Source organism: Acyrthosiphon pisum, chromosome A2 (assembly GCF_005508785.2).
Source record: "Acyrthosiphon pisum isolate AL4f chromosome A2, pea_aphid_22Mar2018_4r6ur, whole genome shotgun sequence".
Taxonomy (NCBI): Eukaryota; Metazoa; Arthropoda; class Insecta; order Hemiptera; family Aphididae; genus Acyrthosiphon; species Acyrthosiphon pisum.
Genome location: NC_042495.1, coordinates 61,816,743 through 61,838,503, shown reverse-complemented (window position 1 = coordinate 61,838,503; position 21,761 = coordinate 61,816,743). Strand labels below are relative to the sequence as shown.

General features: G+C 35.2%; 1 protein-coding gene across 2 annotated transcripts in view; it reads left to right on the top strand.

Moving 5' to 3' along the window:
- Positions 1-1,381: 1,381 nt before the first annotated feature.
- LOC100164109 (neurogenic locus Notch protein) overlaps positions 1,382-21,761 on the top strand; it is a 48,922-nt gene continuing 28,542 nt past the window's right edge. Inside the window, exons 1-2 of one of the 2 annotated variants that reach the window (XM_001948361.5) lie at positions 1,382-2,046; positions 7,953-8,040. In XM_001948361.5, coding sequence (XP_001948396.1) covers positions 1,956-2,046; positions 7,953-8,040 — 179 coding nt within the window. In that variant the 5' untranslated portion in view covers positions 1,382-1,955. The remainder of the gene's footprint in view (positions 2,047-7,952; positions 8,041-21,761) is intronic. The other variant, XM_008181815.3, reaches the window with a different exon arrangement.

Below are 21,761 nucleotides of genomic sequence, written 5' to 3'. Positions count from 1 at the left end.
TACCCTATATCTACATTTATTTTGATTTAAGTAAATTGTAAGTATTTAAAATCTTTTCAAGTTATTAAGTTTGAAAAGTCGTACAGTATTGCAGTTATTGATTTTTGACAAAATGTATTCATATTGTGAGTTATATCCACTTCATGAATAATATGCTAATATGACTATTCACTCAAGATTTTTCTATTGATAAAAAACCATTTTATAGTAAGATATCATGAATACTTTCATAACTCTATAAAAAAGCGAGTTCTCATCACAAGCAATATAAACATATGAAATGTATTTATGTGTACTATAATATTATATAGTCGTATACTCGTAGCTTACCACTATATAATGAGTTTTAATGAATAATTATAAATTATGAAAAAGTGTGATTGAAACCTACACAAATATTTGACAGTTATTTATAGAGAAATGTTTAATAAATAATTACTAAAATATAGCTTCACGAGCAGGCAATTTAAATAATATTGCATTTTATAATTTAAATTTTGTAGTTAATTTACAATTTCAGAAATAGAAATTATGATACAATCATCATACCGGTACAAATGTACAATTTACATATTATAGGTACAATTTATGAATTAAATTTTTTGATATATACTATGGGTTTGAAAGTGTGTTACTTTAAAAATCTTTAAAATGTATTTATCCTGATACAATAATTAACAACGGATTGGAATAATGAGATAGGTTGACAATAATTTATGTTTTATATGTTCATAATTAAAGAAAACGAAAAACTGAATATAATTAATAATATCGCAGTACCTACTCATATCTCATGAGTATTTATGTTATATCCGTATACACCGGTTATATTATAATATTATATTAATATGAAAATAATATGATACTATTTAATCTATCCGTTTAGAGAAAAAACTAATTTGAATGACGTATAGAAAACAAAATAATGAGTTTTAAATCGTTGTTGATTAGGTATTTTGTTCAAGTTAAACTTTTACGAACAAAATATAAACTGTACTATATAGATCTTTTTTAATATTGTAATAATTGTTTTGAAGTAGAAATAGGAATTATGTGAAGACACGAAGTAGGAAATCAATCTACACGAATTTTAATATTAAATTCCTATTGTAGCTAGGTACTAGCTACTTCTTTTGTTTGCTGGTCGGTTTCTTATGACATTTTTACATACGCACATTTAATATTATTTTTCAGCATTTCGAATCAACCATGTGTGACGGCGGCGGATGGAGAAAATAAAGCACAAGGAGTTAAGCTTACCTACCATTTTGATTACCACTGAATTCGAAAAGAGCAGGTGGTTGTCGTTGAGCACGGCGTCCGCTTGGCAGCGCAACGTACGACGCCCAAGGGAAGAAAGGAACCAGTCCGCGGACCGAACGAGAGCAGTACCTACGTATTTTACTCGTTTTCGTGTGTTTTTCGATTTTTATTTGCAATTTTTTACCGTCGAAGTGATCGACATCGTCACAAGCTAAATTTCTGCGAAAACGGTGACAAATTCTGACCAGAAATTTGTCGATCCATCCGGTGTCCTTTGCCCCCATCCCGCGGCGTACGAATACGGCATCGGTATTTTTCATGGCGGTCCGACCGTCTGCCAGTTTCAAATAATCCGTCGTGTCGTGCGCTCCGTGTAGTTGTCTGAGCCGCATTTACATTTTTTTTTTATGGTTAATAGTAATAATAAAATTATATTTGATTTTTAATCCGAATCGCTTGTGTGTTTATAATTAAATATATATATATTATTTTATTATTACTGTTCCGTCGGCCGGTTGCGTATTTTTGTTGTTCATGTGCGAAAAAAAGTGCGTGCGAAGCGGACGGTAATCATGACGTGTTCTATCGAGTTCGGATAAATCTCTTAAAATTTATTTTTTGTTGTTAATTTTAATTATACCTCGTACTGGTGCGCCGATTACGACGTTATTCGACAAGTAATACGACGAACCATGAGGAGAAGAAACCCAGGCCGGACTTTCGTCGGTACGTGCATATTATTGGCATTCTGGACGTTAGCTGCGGGCACCGATGGAGCATCAGGTAAATAAAAAATAAAAGAACAATTATTAGATGTAATAGGCATATTTTAAGAAATTATGAATTTGAATCATAGCGTTTTTACTCTTGATAAAAGTAATTCGTGTGACCGTACGAGTTATGGGTTATGCAAGTAAATTGTGTAACATTTTACAATAAAATCGTCGTTTACCTGGACCGACCTACCCGGTGTATCCTAGCCTATTGTCATTGATCGGTTTCATGCTGTTACGGGTCAAATCTCGAACCTTTATAATGGATGCGTCTTTGAAATATTATGTAATATTTTCATCGTATAATATTGTGTTACATTTTTTCGATTTCAATTATCAAAAATGTTACGACCTAAAATCCTACGTAGGCGTTTGGGAAATAAAAATGTGAATAGTTGTAAATAAACGTATTTTTATATGGTTATTAACACATTGAATTTCAATTTAACGTAATTTCGGGAGACTGGGACGCGAACTGTTTGGTGAACGCGTTATGCAACTTGCGACTTTTGACCTTAGAGATTTGAACGCTGGATTCTTGACGTTTCCGGTGGTGGATTTGGTGAAAAATACGTCCGCCATAACTTTCAGAATATTACGGAGACACGCCGTTGCGAGTTGTCAGATTGAAATTTGGACAGAGTTATCGGCGTCGCAAAGACGCAAACGCTATCGCTATGCCGTTTGTTGACATTTTCGGCGTGTAGGTATAATAATAACAATACCTAGTCGAAAGTTCATAACAATATTATTCGGTTGAAAACGATTATCATCCAATGTAATTTGTATATTATTATATTCCGACTTCGATCAACAAGTCACCTGTGTGACATCAGCCTCGACGTGCGCGTGTCAGTCGTCGTTACATCGATGATCGACGGGCAGACCGTGTGTGTACCTTTAATCATCATTATACAGTTGGAAATGAAACCAAAAAAATATAATAACTTTCAGGACTCAGGTGTTCCCAACGTGTGCGCTATCGACTCGATATCGTCTGCGCAAACCTACTCGCGCCGTGCGCGTCGTAATCTTTGGCAGCGCGATTGACAAACGGTTTTACGACGACGACAACGGCGATGATGATAATAATATTATTATAATTTTTATATTCAACCGTGACCACGCGGCGTTGGCGTCTGGTAACATCGGCTATTTAAATTGGTTCATTGGCTTTAAATTAGTGTGCGGCCGCTGGTGAATTGCACGCCAGACCAAACACACACTCCAGTCCGCGTAACATTGTTATCGTCCAATTAGCGCTTATTATTATGCGTCTCGTCGGACGCGCGCCGTACGGTATCGATGTATTATTTATAATACTATAATATTTTATATGCAGTTAAATTTAAATAATATTGTGTTTGTTTACACGGCTGATTCGATCGGACACCTAACTTGCGAAAATTAATCTAAACTTTATCGCAAATGACTCGACCGAATATAAGTTTTAAGCCAAGCGTCCTGACACTAACGTATTATGATACATCGCGTATATTCATCAGCGCGGCTATTTGGTTTCGTAAATAATATCGTACCTAATGATATAATAGCAATAAAATGAATATACCTATTCGTGAATCGAGTGTACCGTATCGACGCATTATATTGCGAACGCACGCACGATAGTATAATTATTATTAATAATCATATCAACTTGCGCCCGCATTATAAATTCGCATTTTGTTTGTTGGGGCCAGTCGTAACGGTTTTTTCGCCCTCCCCCTTACGGCCTTACTGCACACCACCCAAGTGCTCGTGTCTGGAACGCTCCGGTCTGCGGGGCGCAGTGCTTTGGGTATCCCTGTCCGCCGTCACCGCTGCACGCGGGCCGGGTGAATATTGTCGTCACGGTCGGTCGGGGCGCCCGAAAAACCCTCACGCGCCGCGCACACACAAAACAACCCCTACCCGCCGCCTTCGACGGGCCGCCCGTCCGTCGGAACATCTGCGCGACGACGACGACGAACTCCTCTTTCTCTTCTCTCTCTCTCACTCTCTCTCTAACTCTCTTTCTCTCCACCTCTATATGCAGCTCTCTCCACGTTTTTCACTCCTCCGTCCGGTATGTGTGCCGTAACCGCCGCCACCGAGTATGAAGTTGCAGCTGTTTCATATTATGTATACACTGTATTTTTCGGGCGTCCGCCCAACACGCGATCGGCAAACAAGTGGCCTCATGCGGAGTGCCGCAAAAACACAGGACACGAGACCCAACCGAAAACCGGGGGTCCCGCGCTTGTCGGTTCGATCGGTCGGCGGCGACGGTGTTTATAGTTATATTATAATACAACTTATAAGTCGTATAAATAAGAATATTACAATAATTATAGGTATATATATTATCATTGAGGTAAACAGACGGATGCAGAAAAATAGTCCAAAAAATTGCCCAGAAAATATCGCGTTTGTCGGAACGGAACAGTAGTGATGGTGGTGGCGGTTATTAAGAAGCGCTCGCTCGTGACTATCCGATTTTTATTAATTTATCGTATCAAAAACAAAACGAGCACGCTGTGATCGACGGACGAAATGCGATGACAACGTCAAAATAACTCGGTCTGCGGACCCGGTGTTCCGCGTTTTAGTCTTTTACGCGGGCGGTTCGCTCTATGACCTAGCCACCAATCTCCACCCACCTCGCGATCTCTGTTGCCCGGACATCCACACGCGCACGTCAGAGTGAAAATTAATTGATTCCCATCCGTAGACGTCAACTGTATTATAATCGCATAATATACTTTATTTTTATGCCCACCGTGTTAAAATAGATAAAGACTGTTTAAAACTGAATAACTAAATCCTTTCAGATTCCTTCTATGTTTTCCATTTACAAAACGCACTTTTACCTGTACCTATGTGTGCAACTTGTGGATTGCGAGAAAGGAGAGCAAAGACCACCCTCGGGACCGACGAGTTAAAAAAAAAGTTACTTCAGACGAAATTAGATAATATTATTATAAGTAGTTTAGCAGTCTATCCGAATAAATTTGATATTGGGTTACGACACGAGTAGTTTGATTTTGTTCTCACGAAATTGTCACTAATTATTAGAGATTTGAAATATTTATTAATTCAGTTTTTTGTATTTACTTAAAGTTGTTTATTATATTACGTACGTCCACCTCTTCTTAATTAATTGTATAATGTACGTGAATAATATGTTAATATTATGTAGTTCCCATGTACTGAAGCTGTTGATAAATAAATGAAAAAAATCAAATACTCATGTATGTTAGATTTATAAAGGTACCTACATAATATTCTTATTGTACATTTCCCTAGAGTTGATTATTTAATTCAGTATAGTATTATACTCAGTGGTTATAGATCAATTCATTCTTATGCTGCATTATAAATTATAATAGCTATATTTATTTTAAATGATTAATTAGGGCGGCAAACGTTATTGAATATTTTCAATAATTTAATTACCTTAAAAATAAATCAGATAAAAACTACAAATCACAATTTTTTTTTTTTACAAATCTCTTCGTGTGTGTTCTCTTAGAGACTTAATTTGCCATTAGGTAGGTACTCATTAGTATTTATTTGATAACAGCTTTATTAGAGATGACATCATTGTGCCTCTTAATTAATAATCCGTATTATGTTGAATATGTAGATATACCTACTGACGTATTAACGTATTTCACGGCGGTATAAAAACCTAATGGGAAAACATATTAAAATGTAGGTTCTACGTAGGTACTATTTATTGTGTTATAGGCATTCAACATTCACCTTATTACCAATATCGAGCTATTGTACTAAAGTTTAACATTTTTACTTTTTATCTACTTAGTACTTAGTATATTTTCCTAACATAATTAATGTCTCATTCGGGAGTGGATGTTGGACGTTTATGATTTTATGATAGTTTTTGCTTTTTTATATTTTCAAACGAAACGGGTCTGATTGACAATAATTACCACCTACACACACAATTTTAATTTCTAAATAATATCAATGATCCATTCCAGTATTAACATTACTGTGTAATTGTCTACCAAGTCACACTAATTACGTCCATTGTTGTTAGTAGATGGAAAATGTTTTACTAAGATATTTTACTTTTAAAATCTAAATATGTACCTACATACAAATGTACAATGCGTCAAAAGTACATGATATGTAATAGTACAACAATACGTAGGTAAAGTGACAATTCAGTTTGTCGAAGAGTTGTGTATATTTAATCATATATCAACATATATTATAGTTTGTTATTGAACTACAGTATACAGAGAACAATGATGTAATTTAATTAAATATCAATCGATATAAAGCGTCGTTATAGCTTATATTATTTAGGAAATTTTTTAAATGTCAAAACCGATAAATGTCCTATAAATATATAAAAATTATTGTCTGTTATTCGAAGTTTTGTCGATGAAAGTGGCGACGGATGAGCACGTGTGAGCCCTATGTGTCGTCGTCGTCCTCGGCGGCGACGGCGGCAAACAACAGGTAGTAATAGCCAAGGTTTTCGGTGGTCTCCTTGTAGTCGTGTACGTAATATACGCGTCTTCCATCCGCCATGTTGCCAGTCCCGCTCGTATATTACATATTATACATATATAAGTGTATATAATAATACTGTATTGTATTATGCGGTCACATCGGTACGTATACATACACTGACACACAAGTTCAATTCAATCCGGCCGGTTATTGCATGGCGGCCGTGTGTTCAACACAACAATACTAGGTATACATAATGTATAAAGATAGACGATGTCTGTATATGTATGTATGTGTGTGTGTCTGAATGTAGCCTCTGATTTTTTATTTTTTAATTTCTTATTTTTATATTCTATTAATGTCTATAAAACTGCACTAGTCTGTGTAGTTCGATGGTGGTTCATCAACAGCGCAATAAAACTAATAACGGTAGATAATATATATATACGTACCTATGTATTAAACCTAAGATAAAAAAGTACCATCGTGTATTTGTGTGTAATGATTATTGCGCTTGGCGCATTGTTTGGACTGAGTGAATTGAATTGCGACCGGGCCATGATTCTTTGTCTTTGCACTCTCCTATAATAGTAATATACGTATGTGTATATTACGGCATATAATATATATATATATTTGAGCAACTCGTTTTTATTTCATTCTATTAAGCCGCCGCCGCTGCCACCACCGCCTTGATGATATCATGGACAGTTGCCTAGCTGTTGGCGAATTAACGATCGCTTAATGGAATACTTCCTGCCTGGGCCTGGACCGGATGAGTTCATCATTTAGCCAGGCGCGGGCTCACTAAAGGATCACGCGACACATTTGAATTTTCTTCCTTTTTTTTCTAATTTTTATTTTGAGCTCGTGCTTACACAAAATGCAACATGGATTTGGTCAATATAAATATACAATGATCCATTTTCGACAGATTTAGGTCAAAAATCACCGTTGTTGTATGAAGTACCGATACCATTATTTACAGACACCCTGCGACACGGTTTCTCACGATATTGTTAACCCTTTCTTTGGAACATAACCGATTCGTTCCACGACGACCCATCGTAAATAATCTGCCCTCTTGTAATGCATTTTCACGTGTGCGTGGTATAAAGTTTTACAACCCTATTTGTCTTTACATGCTGAGTGAGCGTGTGTCCATTTTTAAAGAAATCGTTGGTCAAACAGGAATTTTTAAGAACCATGTGTGTACATAACGTATTTAATATTTTAACTTAAAATAATAATCAAGGTGTTGTTTGACCGCTGAAAGGTGTGCCTCGGAATGTCTTCGTTTTTTTAACGCTGAACAAACAAAACTCAATATACTCTTTCTGAGGAATATGCTAATTCAGAATATATAAATAAAAAATATACACATATCTGTGTACATACACACAAAAAAACGATGTACAATATTTATTTTATTAATTATATTTTTATTTTTAGGGTCTACCGGGATCGTGTCATGCTCGCCTAACCCATGTCTTCACGGAGGTACTTGTTACATGAAAAGGACCGGAGAATACGCTTGCAAGTGAGTACAGAAAAGGACAACAATTAGTTTTTAAATGTCGAGTCTCCATTGTTTTGTGTGCTTACCAATGCCCGTGCACGAATGCCGAGATTTCTTAATTTGGCTTGAGAGTATACGAAAATCATTTCATGGTTAATTATCGATTGTAAAAACAATTCAAATAACAAAAAAAAAAACAGTCATTGACCGAACGTGTTTTTGAAATAATACTTACATACCTACCGTAGTAATTTATTTAAATTTTAGTCTATTTAAATGTAGATAAAAATGAGGGCTGCTGGACAAATATACTATTCAATTGGTTTTGGGAATCATCGTGATTGCATTTGATTTAAAATACCGTTATAGTTTAATAGCGTCGAACTAATATATATTTTTATGATGAAATAACTAACCAGTTGTTTACGATGGTGTGTTAACATAATATGTGATATGTTTTTGTAACGCGATCTGATAATTGTTAATTTTTTATCATTCTACTATCGTTAAGTATGTTAAAAATATATAATTATGGTTTCATTTAAAGTATCTTGAGATAATTTTGATTAGGTATATTACATTTTTTTTTATAAATTTATATTTATATGTTTACATCCAAATGTGAATTAATATAAATATATTATAATACTATCTTAGTCGTATATGTTTCACAACTTCAGTAATTTACCAGTTACCAGTGGATATAATATATTGGAATGTGACCATTCATACGTTCGAACGTATTCTTTTATGGCATAGAATTTAATGTTAACCAAATGTTGTTATCATTATTTTTCAATTATTTGACATTAAGGTATTTGAATAGTTTGATGCCTGACGATTCAGTAAAATTAAAATTAAATTAGATACAATTACCTAGGTATCTATTGTTTGGTCGGCGAGAAGGAATAAGGTGTATATAATTTACCATAAACATTATACATATTATAAATTGGTCTGAAATTACTGAAAGTAATAGCTTCAATATTATTCATTCAAGACGATTCATTGTACCTATCCGTTAAGGATTCCATTGATTTTCATGGGATCAAATAAATATAATATCGATATTAATATATTTTCTGTGTAATAATTTTGTTGAAGAACACTTCGATAGTATTCATAATTACTATTATATCAATGGTGTATTTGTTGCTGTACACAAGTCTTATAACATTTTAGAGCATATTTATTTAAGCTATTCTTGAAATTTTATTATCTGTCCAGGTTGGCTTTAAAATAGAAGTTGAGTTTATGTAGGGCCTTTTATATGTATATACAGTATACATAGAATCTATATAATACACCATATTCGAAAAATAATATGTATAATTTAAATATATATATTTTTCCATATCTTTGTCTGTGCTGTGTTTTTTTTAATTCACTTCTCGGATTATAACTAGAAATAAAAAAAAATAAAATGAACTCGTTTTGTGGACGGTTTGTTTTCCTCCAGGATAATAATTATCGTCGTTCTATAGTTCCATATATTATTATACCTATGTACACAACATACACGTAATACCGTGGACCGTGTCCAAAGTCCTACCAAGATCAGTAAATCATCGCGGCAACGGCGTGGGCGAGCAACCTTGAATTTTTGGTTGTAAAACGTGGTGGTGATCAGTAATCATCTATGGAGGAGATCGTTGACCAAAGATAATACAATTTGTCACGGACGCCGCAGAGTAAAACACACATAGTGCTCTTGTTTACATTGCTGCAGGGCTGTGGCTTCGAACAAAAAGAAAAACTGGCTAGAAATCTAAATCGATTATCTTGAGTATGTGTCTTTTAAAGTTAATCGAATATTTTTTTTATCCCTTACATAACGCCATCGGTATGGGAAAAAATAATTATTGGGTTTTCATTGACGATCGGTAGGTAACTATTAGTAAGAAATAACTAAGATTACTATAGGTACAATACGAATTTACGTTATTCAATCATCTTGTTTGTTTAAAATTTGAAATTATTACCGTCCTAAAATTCGACCAAACTTTATCGAGTATTTCCAATGGGAAATAAATGACGTCATTCGATAGATATCGGGCCTGACCAGAGGCGACTCCGGGAGTTTTATGATTGGCATTCTTTCGTGGGAGATGGAAATTACATTATGCACGGTGTATTGTGGGAGCTAATAGGTAACTCTAACAAAAAAGAAAGAAAGAAAAAAACGTCACATTTTTACTACTAATAACAGCGCCAACAACAACACGATTTACATTTTGGGATGCGTAGTGTGTGCGAGTCAAATCGGTAATGACAAAACTCATATGCATATACCCACCATGTTAAATTTTATTAAAAAGATTCTCTCACAAGACAGTAATAATAATTCGTGTAAGTTTTTCTACGTTCTTAAACACGACGTTTTATTGTCCTCGAAATCAATCTGGTGTAATCCGAACAGTGGCGTCTTACTGCAGTATAGGGTCGGCCTTAATTGCAGCCCGTGCCTTTTGTTGACTTGTTAACGACGACATTCACAACAAATATGTTAGCGTATATATTACTATGTAGGTGTGTACTGTGTAGATAATGTATCTATAAAAATATAAATCTTCAGTTTTTCGATTTTTTAATTTAATTTTTGTACATTTTTAATTATTACCGGCGAATATTATGAGTAATAATGAGACGAAAACAAAATGGCAACGATTGGATATGTTATGTTATTATTATTATTATTATTATTTTTAATTTTGCTGCGGGGCTTTTCTTGAAGAGAAAGGGCACGGTCCGTGAGGTTCCCACGGAGAGCAGTCGGCCATAGTACCTGGTCAGGTGAACAGCAGCAGCAGCTACGCGCGCACAGCCTTCCGGGGGCTCTTCAGAAATGACTATGCACAGCGTTGCCATTTGTATTGTTTCAAATGCAATATCGAATAATTAAGATTGAAAAAAAATCAGTTGGACATTTTGCTAATACCTGTCAACATGTTCTGGTGCAATAAAATTATAGTAGGTAGGTATATCAAAGTGGTATTTGGAGGTTTAAAAAACACATTTAAATTTTTTGCTATAAAACTGGTTTTTACTAACAACGATTGCGTGAATATAAAAATAAATGTATACCATGTTTGAGTCAATAGAATTTATGGTTATCGAATTAATGCGTACTTTCTGAAATATCCAGTTGTTAAAAAATGTGTGGTTAAATAGGCACTTAATTAAGAAATAAAACTTTAATGATTCTATAATATGAGTAGTTTTAGTATGCGATTGAAATAAAATCGTCTATAGGATATTAATTTAAAATTTTAGTACATATCGAAGTTTTGTCATCGATTATCTCGTTTTGTGACGGATAGCACTACGCCAAGTCATTGGACCTTTGAAAATCGGTTGACATACGGTATGAAAAAGGGGCAACTAGATTACGAGCGTTTGCGTACCGAAATAAATGTGAGGGTTTTTAAACAATTGAAGTCCCTGAGCCATGTCGTAGCACCCCTCCTGTATGTACTCCCCGGGGTTAATTCAACGATAAAAAAATTTTCACCGCCCTCGTGCACCATAAACACCATTTGGCACTCAAACCCAACGGAGAAACCAGTTTTTTATACGTTGTCTACAAGAGCATTCGTAAAAATATGTATTCGAATTTGTACAAAGTATTTCACATACATATAGTATAGATTATTACTTATATTAATGCGTTGTGTATACCGAATTATCACGACCCCGCACAAGTACATTATATATATAAACGAGTTGCGTGTCTGCTAGTGTACATAGCGACAGCACTGGCAGTCGTGGTACTCATTCTTGGGCCCCTACATAATATACGTAATGACTCATGTAATTATAGTTATGCTGGCGAATCCTCATTTACAACATAGAAACCGGCCGACTGGACGGAAGCGGACTGTGTACTTTTTCAAGAACTGACGAAACATTAGATTTCTACATATAAATAATATTTACATTTATAATTATTAATGTTACTATTTAATTAGCTAACTATCTGCGTAGGAGGCGTTGTCCCCCGGGACAATAGGGATTATATTATTATTTACATGTTGTAGTCCATAGTACCGTTAGGTACTCGATTGGGGACTTACGTATTTTAGATTTTATGTTATAACTAACATAATCATTATTCGCAGTAAACCAAAAATATTAAAATATGTGAGTCGTGAGAGATGTTCATTGTATCTGTCGCGTGTGTATATGTGTGAGTGTGTACAGTAATATTTATCGTCACATACAAATATATACAATTTTGGGTAGATAGATCGACGTCGTTCAATCCCCACTGTATTTTTTTTTTACCAATGAAAGGGTGCAGTTTAACGTACAGCGTACGCCCTCGAGTACAAACCATCTGGTCACGGTTAACCGAGTATGTTTCGAAGTAATTAAGCTTGGTATTGTGTTGCAGGACACGAGGTGACATATCCTAAAATGCATGCATATATTTTCAAATAAATATTCCAACTGTGTCGGTCGTTTGTGTTGTATGTGATTGAAAAAAAAAGGTTTCAGGCAGGTGTATATATAGGAGCGATACTGTATAAACGTCGGTAGAACAAAAACCATTACGAAGAGATTTCGGCGGCCCCTATAATTTCGGAAGGTAGTCCATTTCGCCAGAAGAATTATGATTGTATATGTATCCGTTAGAGGTCCTGTCATCCCGGTACCGCCTACTCCTACTCCGGGTTCGGAGCAACGTGCCACTTAAAATAAGCCTGATAGGAGGGGCGGATAACTAAGAAGAAGAAGGAAAAAAAATAGAAACCACTTAAGAGCGGTTTGGCTCCGGGCGAAAACCGAGCCGACCCGGCAATTTGGTCGGCGTGGCCATTACCCCGCGCGGGAGAACCGGAGAGGCCCGTACGCGTCTTTTTATGTGGTTGCCCGTACTCATCCCCGTCTTATCTGTCTGTAAAATCACTGGAACGTGACGTTACGGATAACTTTTGTTTGTCTTCGTAATAGCTAGGAAATAGTAAATACCACTTGAACTACTATAATATGACAACGGTGCCGAAATGTTTTAACTTTCCAAATCAGTAAGTGCATATTGATCTATCTGAAATTTGTCTGTATCATGAAAAATAAAAATAGTACGGTGACTGCATACTTAATAGTTTTGAATTATAAGGTTTGGTAAAACTACGGATTTTATTGCTGACCAATTGATATTGTGAACTGAAATAACAACATATTATGCTTAATTTTATCATTCGTGTATCGTAATACGTTATCTGTAGTTAATCTGTAACTAATACATAATCAGAGTTTATTTTATAAATAAAAAACACTCTTTGATTGTTACAAACAAACCAATGATACGAATGTTGTACGGATTATTTAGAAAAAAAAAATTTGTTTTTAAGCATTTACCTAATTTGCCAATGTATATAATATTTCAAATATTTTTACCGTATGTTTATTATTTATTTTATTTTTGTTTATTAATTATTCGATATGTAATCCAGTTTGATCAAAACATTACGTCCTCATATGTGACACATCTAGATTTGTCGGCAAGCTCTTTCTCACGGTCGGCCCAACAGATGGCGAAATTGTTGTATCCATACGAAATCCCTACCGCGTGTATTACAATCATAATATAGAGACATATGACGTTTTAGGCATACACGCATACATAATAATATATTATAATGTATATGTAAGCATACGAAGAGGGGATAGGCTCTTGTATTAAGTGACTTCTAACGACACTCTTGGCTGGATGATAAGTGGGGTTTGTTGTTTTTTCACGTTTTAAAAAATGTACGTTATAGTCGTAATAAATCCGGAGTGAGACATAACACACTAGAGTGCTTATGACCTCTCGCCAGATTACAAGAAAACAAGTACTCGTTGTTATTATTTTTATTATTTTTTAAAGTTATTATTCTTTATGTCTCAGACTAGCCGATACGAACGTGCTGGAAGGCAAACCTGCAACATTTCGAATACGTTGAGCTGGTTTTGTATAGACGCGTGAAGGAGATTATATTATGCCCTCTTTCTTTTAGGGGTTATTTAGTAGTTAGTACAGAAGAGTGTAACAAATTAGCTTGGAAAACGGGTAAAAAACAAAATGTATAGTACCTATAGTCAGACTTCGTTGAATCATTTTTTACTAACATTTCTTTGAAAATGTTTAGAAATATTTTTTACATTTTGGTTAGGTTATTATTGTTTAGTTATAAATTATAATAAAACATTAAGACGTTAAGTATATAATCTAAATTCTTTGCACGGTCGCAACTCATGGTGTCCTTATAGCGACCTCCGGGTACCAATAGCTGCACGTAGAATAATGTTTCGTATGCACACAGCGTGTTTCGTTTTTATTTTTTATTTAATATTTATTTTTTATTTTTGGGTATCACTGGACAAAGGATATTTGCGTAGGATGCACACTAAAAGATATTTACGCAAATTTTTCTGTTGGTAAATTTGTGCTTAGCCCATCATAACGTTCTAAGATTTCCATTAGACCGCCATGGTCAGCAACAATATTGATTTATGCATAGCATCGAACCTTTAAATTATGCTGGGTTAAGCATAATGTATTATAACCAAGAAGGGGGAGGACAATAAAGACGCGGGCCCATTGTTTTACTTAAACAAACGGTTTTTGTGATGACCAAATTCTAAAGGGACAGCATATTAAGTTACAAAATAAATGTAAATTTATTCATAGCAAAATAATAGTTGTATACCTATATACTTATTTAATAATCTAGGTACAAGTATTCCCAACATACTTTTAACTATTACGTTGAATATTAGGTGTTTTTAAATTAATTAATACTGATTGCAATATAATTGGTTTTATCAATATTTATTTATATTGCTGATAAGTGATTATGGTGGCATATTTTAGTGACACAATAAATCATTTTCGAATAAGTCAGATCAACAAATTTTAAATGAAAATTATTTAATTATGCTCAAAGAAAACAATGAATATTTTATCATAATAGTTGTCCTTATTTTTCACAGTTCAATGGTATTGATTTCTTTTTTAAATTCATCAAGTTTCATTCGATTGAGTTTATGTAATAGATTTTTTTGAGAAGGTTCAAAATATTAAATATTTTAACACACAATACCAAATAAAATGCAATTATTAATTATTAATTAATCAACATTTTATACATCAACAGTTAAAGGTATCTGATATTATATTATGTTTAACTGATTAGTTGGCGATTTAAAATACATTTTAATTCTCAGAAATTATTACATTTTTTACTAGCATTTCTTGTTTTATATATACCTAATGATTATTTGATTAATATTCTAGTTTATATTTTTAAGGGGATATTTATTTTCTGTGACCATATTTATTTTAATTGTTACTTATCTACGGCATCTTATTTATTTTCAGTCATTTTAAATATCAAGTTAGTTTAGAATTATAATTTAAAATAAATATTATTTACAACTTTGTGTACATTTTATTTTAAAATAATAGGATTACAGTTTTTGATCAAAAGTAAATCTCTAAACAAGACATGTTTTACGTTGTAAGAGGCGGGCGGGTAACTGAGGTTATATAGACAATTCGGGTGAATCGTTAGAGTAATTTGGATGAATATAATAGAAGGGGGTTTGTATTGGGCTATTCTTAAAGTCATTAATTTTCAGCTTTGAATTTAACTACTGCCGTCTTTTGTCCGGAAAACGTAGAGCTACAATTTTTACTGTTCTTTTTTTCATTTGCGGGTGGCCGCTGTGGTGGTGGCGCTTAAAAGCATTGATATTAACAAAAATATCTTTTTATATTGTATTTTATATTCATTATCCCCAGGGGCCATCTAGAGGCATTAATCATTTGGTTGTCGTCATTACAAGTTTATTGAAATCGACTGTTGCGCGCGCGCTTCTAACGTCTATAACGCGGCAGTAACCCGACGGGACACGAACCGGTTTTTTATGATATAAGTTTCTGATGGGTTGCCGGAGAGTAAAAATTATCTTGTTTTGTCACCACCGGTAAGTCACTCGGACGGGTTAATAAATCGTGCGGATTTTCGGAACGACAATCATAAATTCATAATATTTATGAATACGTAATTGCGTACAAAGGTAAAAAAAAAAACATGGCCATCCACGAAATAAACGATTTTTATCAACTTGTATCGTATTATTTATATACGATGTTCTCGGAACTCCGGGACATCGTTGTGTGTGGGTAGGAATAAACATTGATGACCGTACCTGATTTTGGCACAAAATATTATTCCCTAAATGACCACAGTTCGCATACTCAGTTACTCTGGACGATTTTAGTGTTGATTTTTCACCCACATTTATACAAAACGTGTATGTACTGTGTACATTCACACGGGTTTTTTTTCTATTTAGTTTTTACGTGTAATAAACGAGTGCATGTGTTCGGCACATGTGATCGTTTAAATCTTTAAGGATTACATTTATTTTATTGCATGGGAAGAGTTAAAAAAAAAAATAATAATAATAATAATTGTAAAGTCGCTGAGAAAACAATGACTCGTATTTCAAAAGTCCGTTCTATTATTATTTCAATATCTAATCCGTCAGCAGTGATAACCGCTGCTTTCACGTCCCAAGTAGACGTCTATTGTGTATAAGGCTACCATACACGTCCAAGAATTATGATGTACACTGTCCGTCTTCTAACCTCTGTGGAACGTTGTTCTACTACACACGACGCGTTTATACCAATTCGATAGGATATATAATATATTATTCTATTTTACTGGCCGTATAACACTCGAACCGTGACGGTTTTTTCTACGTTGAGTGTATACTGCACAGACTCGATAGTCCAACACACACAGTGTTTACATTGTGATCGTCTTGACATTGGAATTCTGTTGCGTCATCATTGCCATGTCCGATCGATCGCCGCCGCACGCCGATGCCGCTCTAGATGATCATTTATCCGGAGTGTATATAGGTATTATACAGGAGTATAATATAGGGGTTGTATTAAGGTAACCGGTCTATCTTCACCCTTTTGGTATTACCGAGTACCAAGCATACATTGTGGAGCCCCTTCGAGGTTTCCGAGATCGGAGAAGGGGTGCAGAGCTGCAGAAACAGCAGCTGTTTTGCATTTTAACGGACATTTCAAGACAGTAGCGTAGCGAGAAATGGTTGATTTTCAATATTCGGCCGACCAAAATTTGCGAATCCTACTCATATAGTCATATGTAATGACACTATTATGAAAAGTCGGGACCAATGATCCGTATCGATCATCACGATTCGTTGATTTGCCCGAGATCCTTTATATTCTTCTGTATCTGTCGTGGGCTACAGAAAAAAGAGAAAGTCATGCTTTATGACTGCAGTTCTTTCTTCATTTCAAATCTGTATATCTAAGTGTGCTATCTTCAAAACTTCGCACGTCTCTGTTTTGGGTGTGCTATAGGCTTATGAAATCCTGCTTAGTAAACATATTTTCTATATTCGTTAACGTTGTAAAGTACACGATTGTATATGATATATTAATATTTAATACGGCTATATAGTAATGTATTACATTTAAATGATTTATCGGTATAACCAGAAAGCTATGAATCGAAGAAATATTATAATATTCAGACGTAATATCACTTGGATTAAAAAATATATGAATTTATTATTTATTACACTAGTAATTAATGGTGGGTGGATTATTGATTTTGACTTCAAAAAATTATTGTTACGATGATTTTTTTACAAAATAATTGATTTGTAAGTTATATAATACTATGCTAGGTTAGTCTGTATATATACCTATATGTTATATCCATTTTTAATATTGCTAAAGACTATTAGGTATTTTTATTTTCAAACTAAACATGTTGTGATCAAACATGTGTGATGTGTACCTATACAAATAATTTAACTGTTAAGCTCATTTTACATTTTCTGTAGGTATGTTTGTTGATAAAGCAAAATATGGATTTATATTATTTACAATAGTATATATGCGTCATTCATATTTGAGTGATTTGCCATAGCTATAAAAATACAGTTTTTATGCAGTTTAAACATCATGTTCTTAATACAGAAAATAAATAATTGTTTTAAGGATATTATATACATTGCAAAAATTTAACGAACCTGTAAAAAAAATGTACCTATATAAACTTTGGGCACAGTGTCGCCCCTTGTTGATCGAGCAATATTACTGTTTTGTAATAAATTATCGTGTTGCCGATGGTGTTAGGTGACAACGGGTTTTCATCTTCTCGCATTACCGACGACGTATCTGAATATATAACGAAGGTTGTCCTTTCGAATCCGATATCTTCTGGTCGAATAAATACGAACCTTTTGGTTTTTTATCGTCTCCCGCCGGCATTATTCCTTTGTAACGTTTCTGTTTTTTCGTTCATGATTTTTTTCCAACACTCTAGTAAACAAATTTTTGAATATCGTATATCAATGTGTGATTTTGCATGTAGTCCATGTAAGGGGAGGGCTTCATAATGGTAATAATAATAATATTACGATTGTACTACCTATATAATATGTACACACATATTTTACTGCGGGATTATTATTCGTATTTCGGACGGTCCATTGTTTGTCACCGAGATGAAAAAAAAATATATAAAAATACATACCTATCGGTTACTCATAGTTTTCTGCACATTTTCAGATGTCGAGCATTTGCCTTCGGGCAAAGATTCTTTGTCGGAGATTGTTTAAAAATAATAAAAAAAACCCGATTTTCCCTTCTTCCACATATCCATTAACCACTGTCCGCAGACAATAATTATTATCTCGCATTCCATTTTTCTTTCTTTAAACCGGCAGCTTGATAAAAGAAAACAACACGGAGCAATTGTCCCGGAATTTCAATCATTCGAACGATTACAAAACGTTATCCTTCTGGTGGTGTAAATTGGTGGTATTATTCGTTTTATACTCAATATACATTTAAAATATAATGTGTCATAATATTTACAAATGTGTGGATGAACTTCAGTGGTATAATACTCTGAGGATTATATAATTGGTACATATTATATACCTAGTATATGAGAATTGATTTATTTTCTTTTTGAAAAGTATCGTCCCGAATATACGTCTGTTTTTATACGCCATATGCATTGCTAAATCGTATTCAAATCGGCCAATTATTTTTTTCTTCTAAACGATCTGACGTCTAAAATAAAACGAACACTTGTTATCCTATAGTTGAGTACACCTAGAAATTTATCTGATTAAAAAAATATTAAAACATACACGTAGACGCATATAGTTTGGAACAATAATAACAGTAGGTATGTACAGTGAATCGTTTCGAATTCGAGGGTTTACAAATAATGAATGAGAACGGTAAAACGTTCAATATCTTTATTAAAACCCAACGAATAAACAACGTCGGCGGGTTTGCAGCGGGAGAAAATGACAGATGTTTGGTAATAAAACGCGTCTCGCTTCTTTACAGAAACCTCCTCCCCCCGGGTTTCTATATCAGATCGAGAACAACGACCAATAGGGTCTTTTACAATATGGATAGGTACACGCACGAAATCTCAGTACCTATATAATATATGCTCAGAATTCGATCCCACTATAATATTATATTATTGTGTACATCGTATTCTATGCAGTAACGATGGCGTATGATATTATTATACACAAGGCAGTGACAAAACTCGTCCGTGGTTCCTTATAGACAAACTCGGAACGAACCTCTGCAGTCTGATGCAGCAGTCTACTACAACAACGACGAATAATAATTATAATATCAATAACAATATTAAGTTCTGTATATAGAGGAAAAAAACGCGACCGTTTCGCCGCGTGTTGAACTAGTATTTGTTGCTAGGTATGTATTATTATAATAATATCGTAATATAGCTTCCAGTCGGATCGCTCTTGCCTCGACGTGTATGCCTTATGCGTGCATAATGATAATAATAATAATATAATAGTGCAGAGAGATTATTACCTGAACGCTCAGGGTTGGTATAGGAAAATGATCGGTTAGCCGCCGCGGCCCGTAATGATATAGCGCGGCGCACGCGGTCTGTCCGAGGCCGGCGTGGCGGGGGAGGCGGTGGGTCTCCTCCGGGGGCGCACGTTCGACCGGCGGGACCCTTCTCGTCCTGTTATTATCGTTCTTCGCGCGCGGTATCCGACGGTACGCGGATGCGCGGAGGACCCCTCTGCGCGAGACCGCGCCGCGCGCCGACCGTCGCCGGCATTATTACGATACTGCCCGTGTACGCGTAAACTTATTACTATCGTCATCATTCGCGATGCAAACTCTCCGGAAACGCGTATATTATTATATTCGCACACGACGTGCATAATATGTACCTGTGCGACGACGGTCGTCGTACCGTTTATAAATTATTATTATTATTATTATTATTGTCGCTTATCAACCGGCGAGCATCTGTCACGCGAGAGTATTTGTCACGACGCAACGCGCGCTGCACTGTGTTCTGCGCTAGCGGTACGCCGCCGCCGCCGGTTAATTAATTAATTGGCCATGTAAATGCAATTACACACGCGGTGGCTGATTGTTGTATGCCTAATGAGCCAGCACGACGACCGCGATGTCTAGATAGTGTGTCGTTTTCCGCCGCGGTGCCGCCGAAGTGCAATACCGAAACTCTTGTAATAATAATAATAATATTATACATTGTATAATAACCCATACCCACTGCACCGCGCCGAACCTATACGTACCTATGTATTATTATAATATTATGTCGCACTGCAGCGGTGTTGTACCTATACCTATATATTATGATATTATTATTATAACCGTACGGTGTAACAATAGAGCACTATCATTGTGTACCTATATGGCTATATATATATACATAATATTATATACGAAAATAATAATAATAAACCTACATAGGTATATTATATACTGTGCACTCGGTGGCCTGTGGACATATTTTTTTTTACCCGTGCGTGCGTATAAACGTAAAAGACGTCAACGAACCGGAGGCGTGTATATTATATTATATCCATAGCAGAAGAATGCTAATAATAATAGTGGCAGCGGTACAATACCGGGAGCCCGAAGGTCTCTCTTGGACCGCCGCCGCCGCCGTCCGGGTACTTTGACCTAGCGCGGGCTGGAGATGTGCAGTGTACACGGTGTGCGCTGTCTCTTTCCCATTTTACGAATGGCTCGCGCTAGCTCTACCGTCGGCCACGCCCACCACCCGTAATTTTTCGCTTGCCGGCCGTCCCCCTGTCCCCTCCAATAACTAATTGGCGATTGTGGTTCATTTTTATTTTTGGTTTTCAGAAAAAATTGGCGGGTTTAATATTATGATGTTCTGCAGTGTATACATTATAATATGATAATGTTATGCTGCATTACTGCTCATTATACATTATAATAATAATTATGCTATACGAGTAAAACGCGTTCGGAAATAAATGACGGTTATATTATGATAGTATTTGCACGTAGCCTATATAGGGTTCTATTATGTGCATTAAGATCGCGGCCTGATAGTATACATCGTATGCACAGAGAGACATGTGGTCGAAATATTACCGACCGTTTAATCCGTTGTAACTTGTAATGCACGAACTGTGACAGTGGGTCTTTGTTTTGAAGCGGGCCACATCGTCAGCACGCGCTTAGTCGGTCGAGTCAGATGTATAATTTGACCATATGCGCTTCTGCACCACCAACGGACCGAACGACCGACTATTGGTAGTAGTTTTGTAGTATACATTGTAATAGGTATCTACGTCTAGCAGCTTGTTTACGCGGCCTCACGGTAATCCGTGGCCGGCGT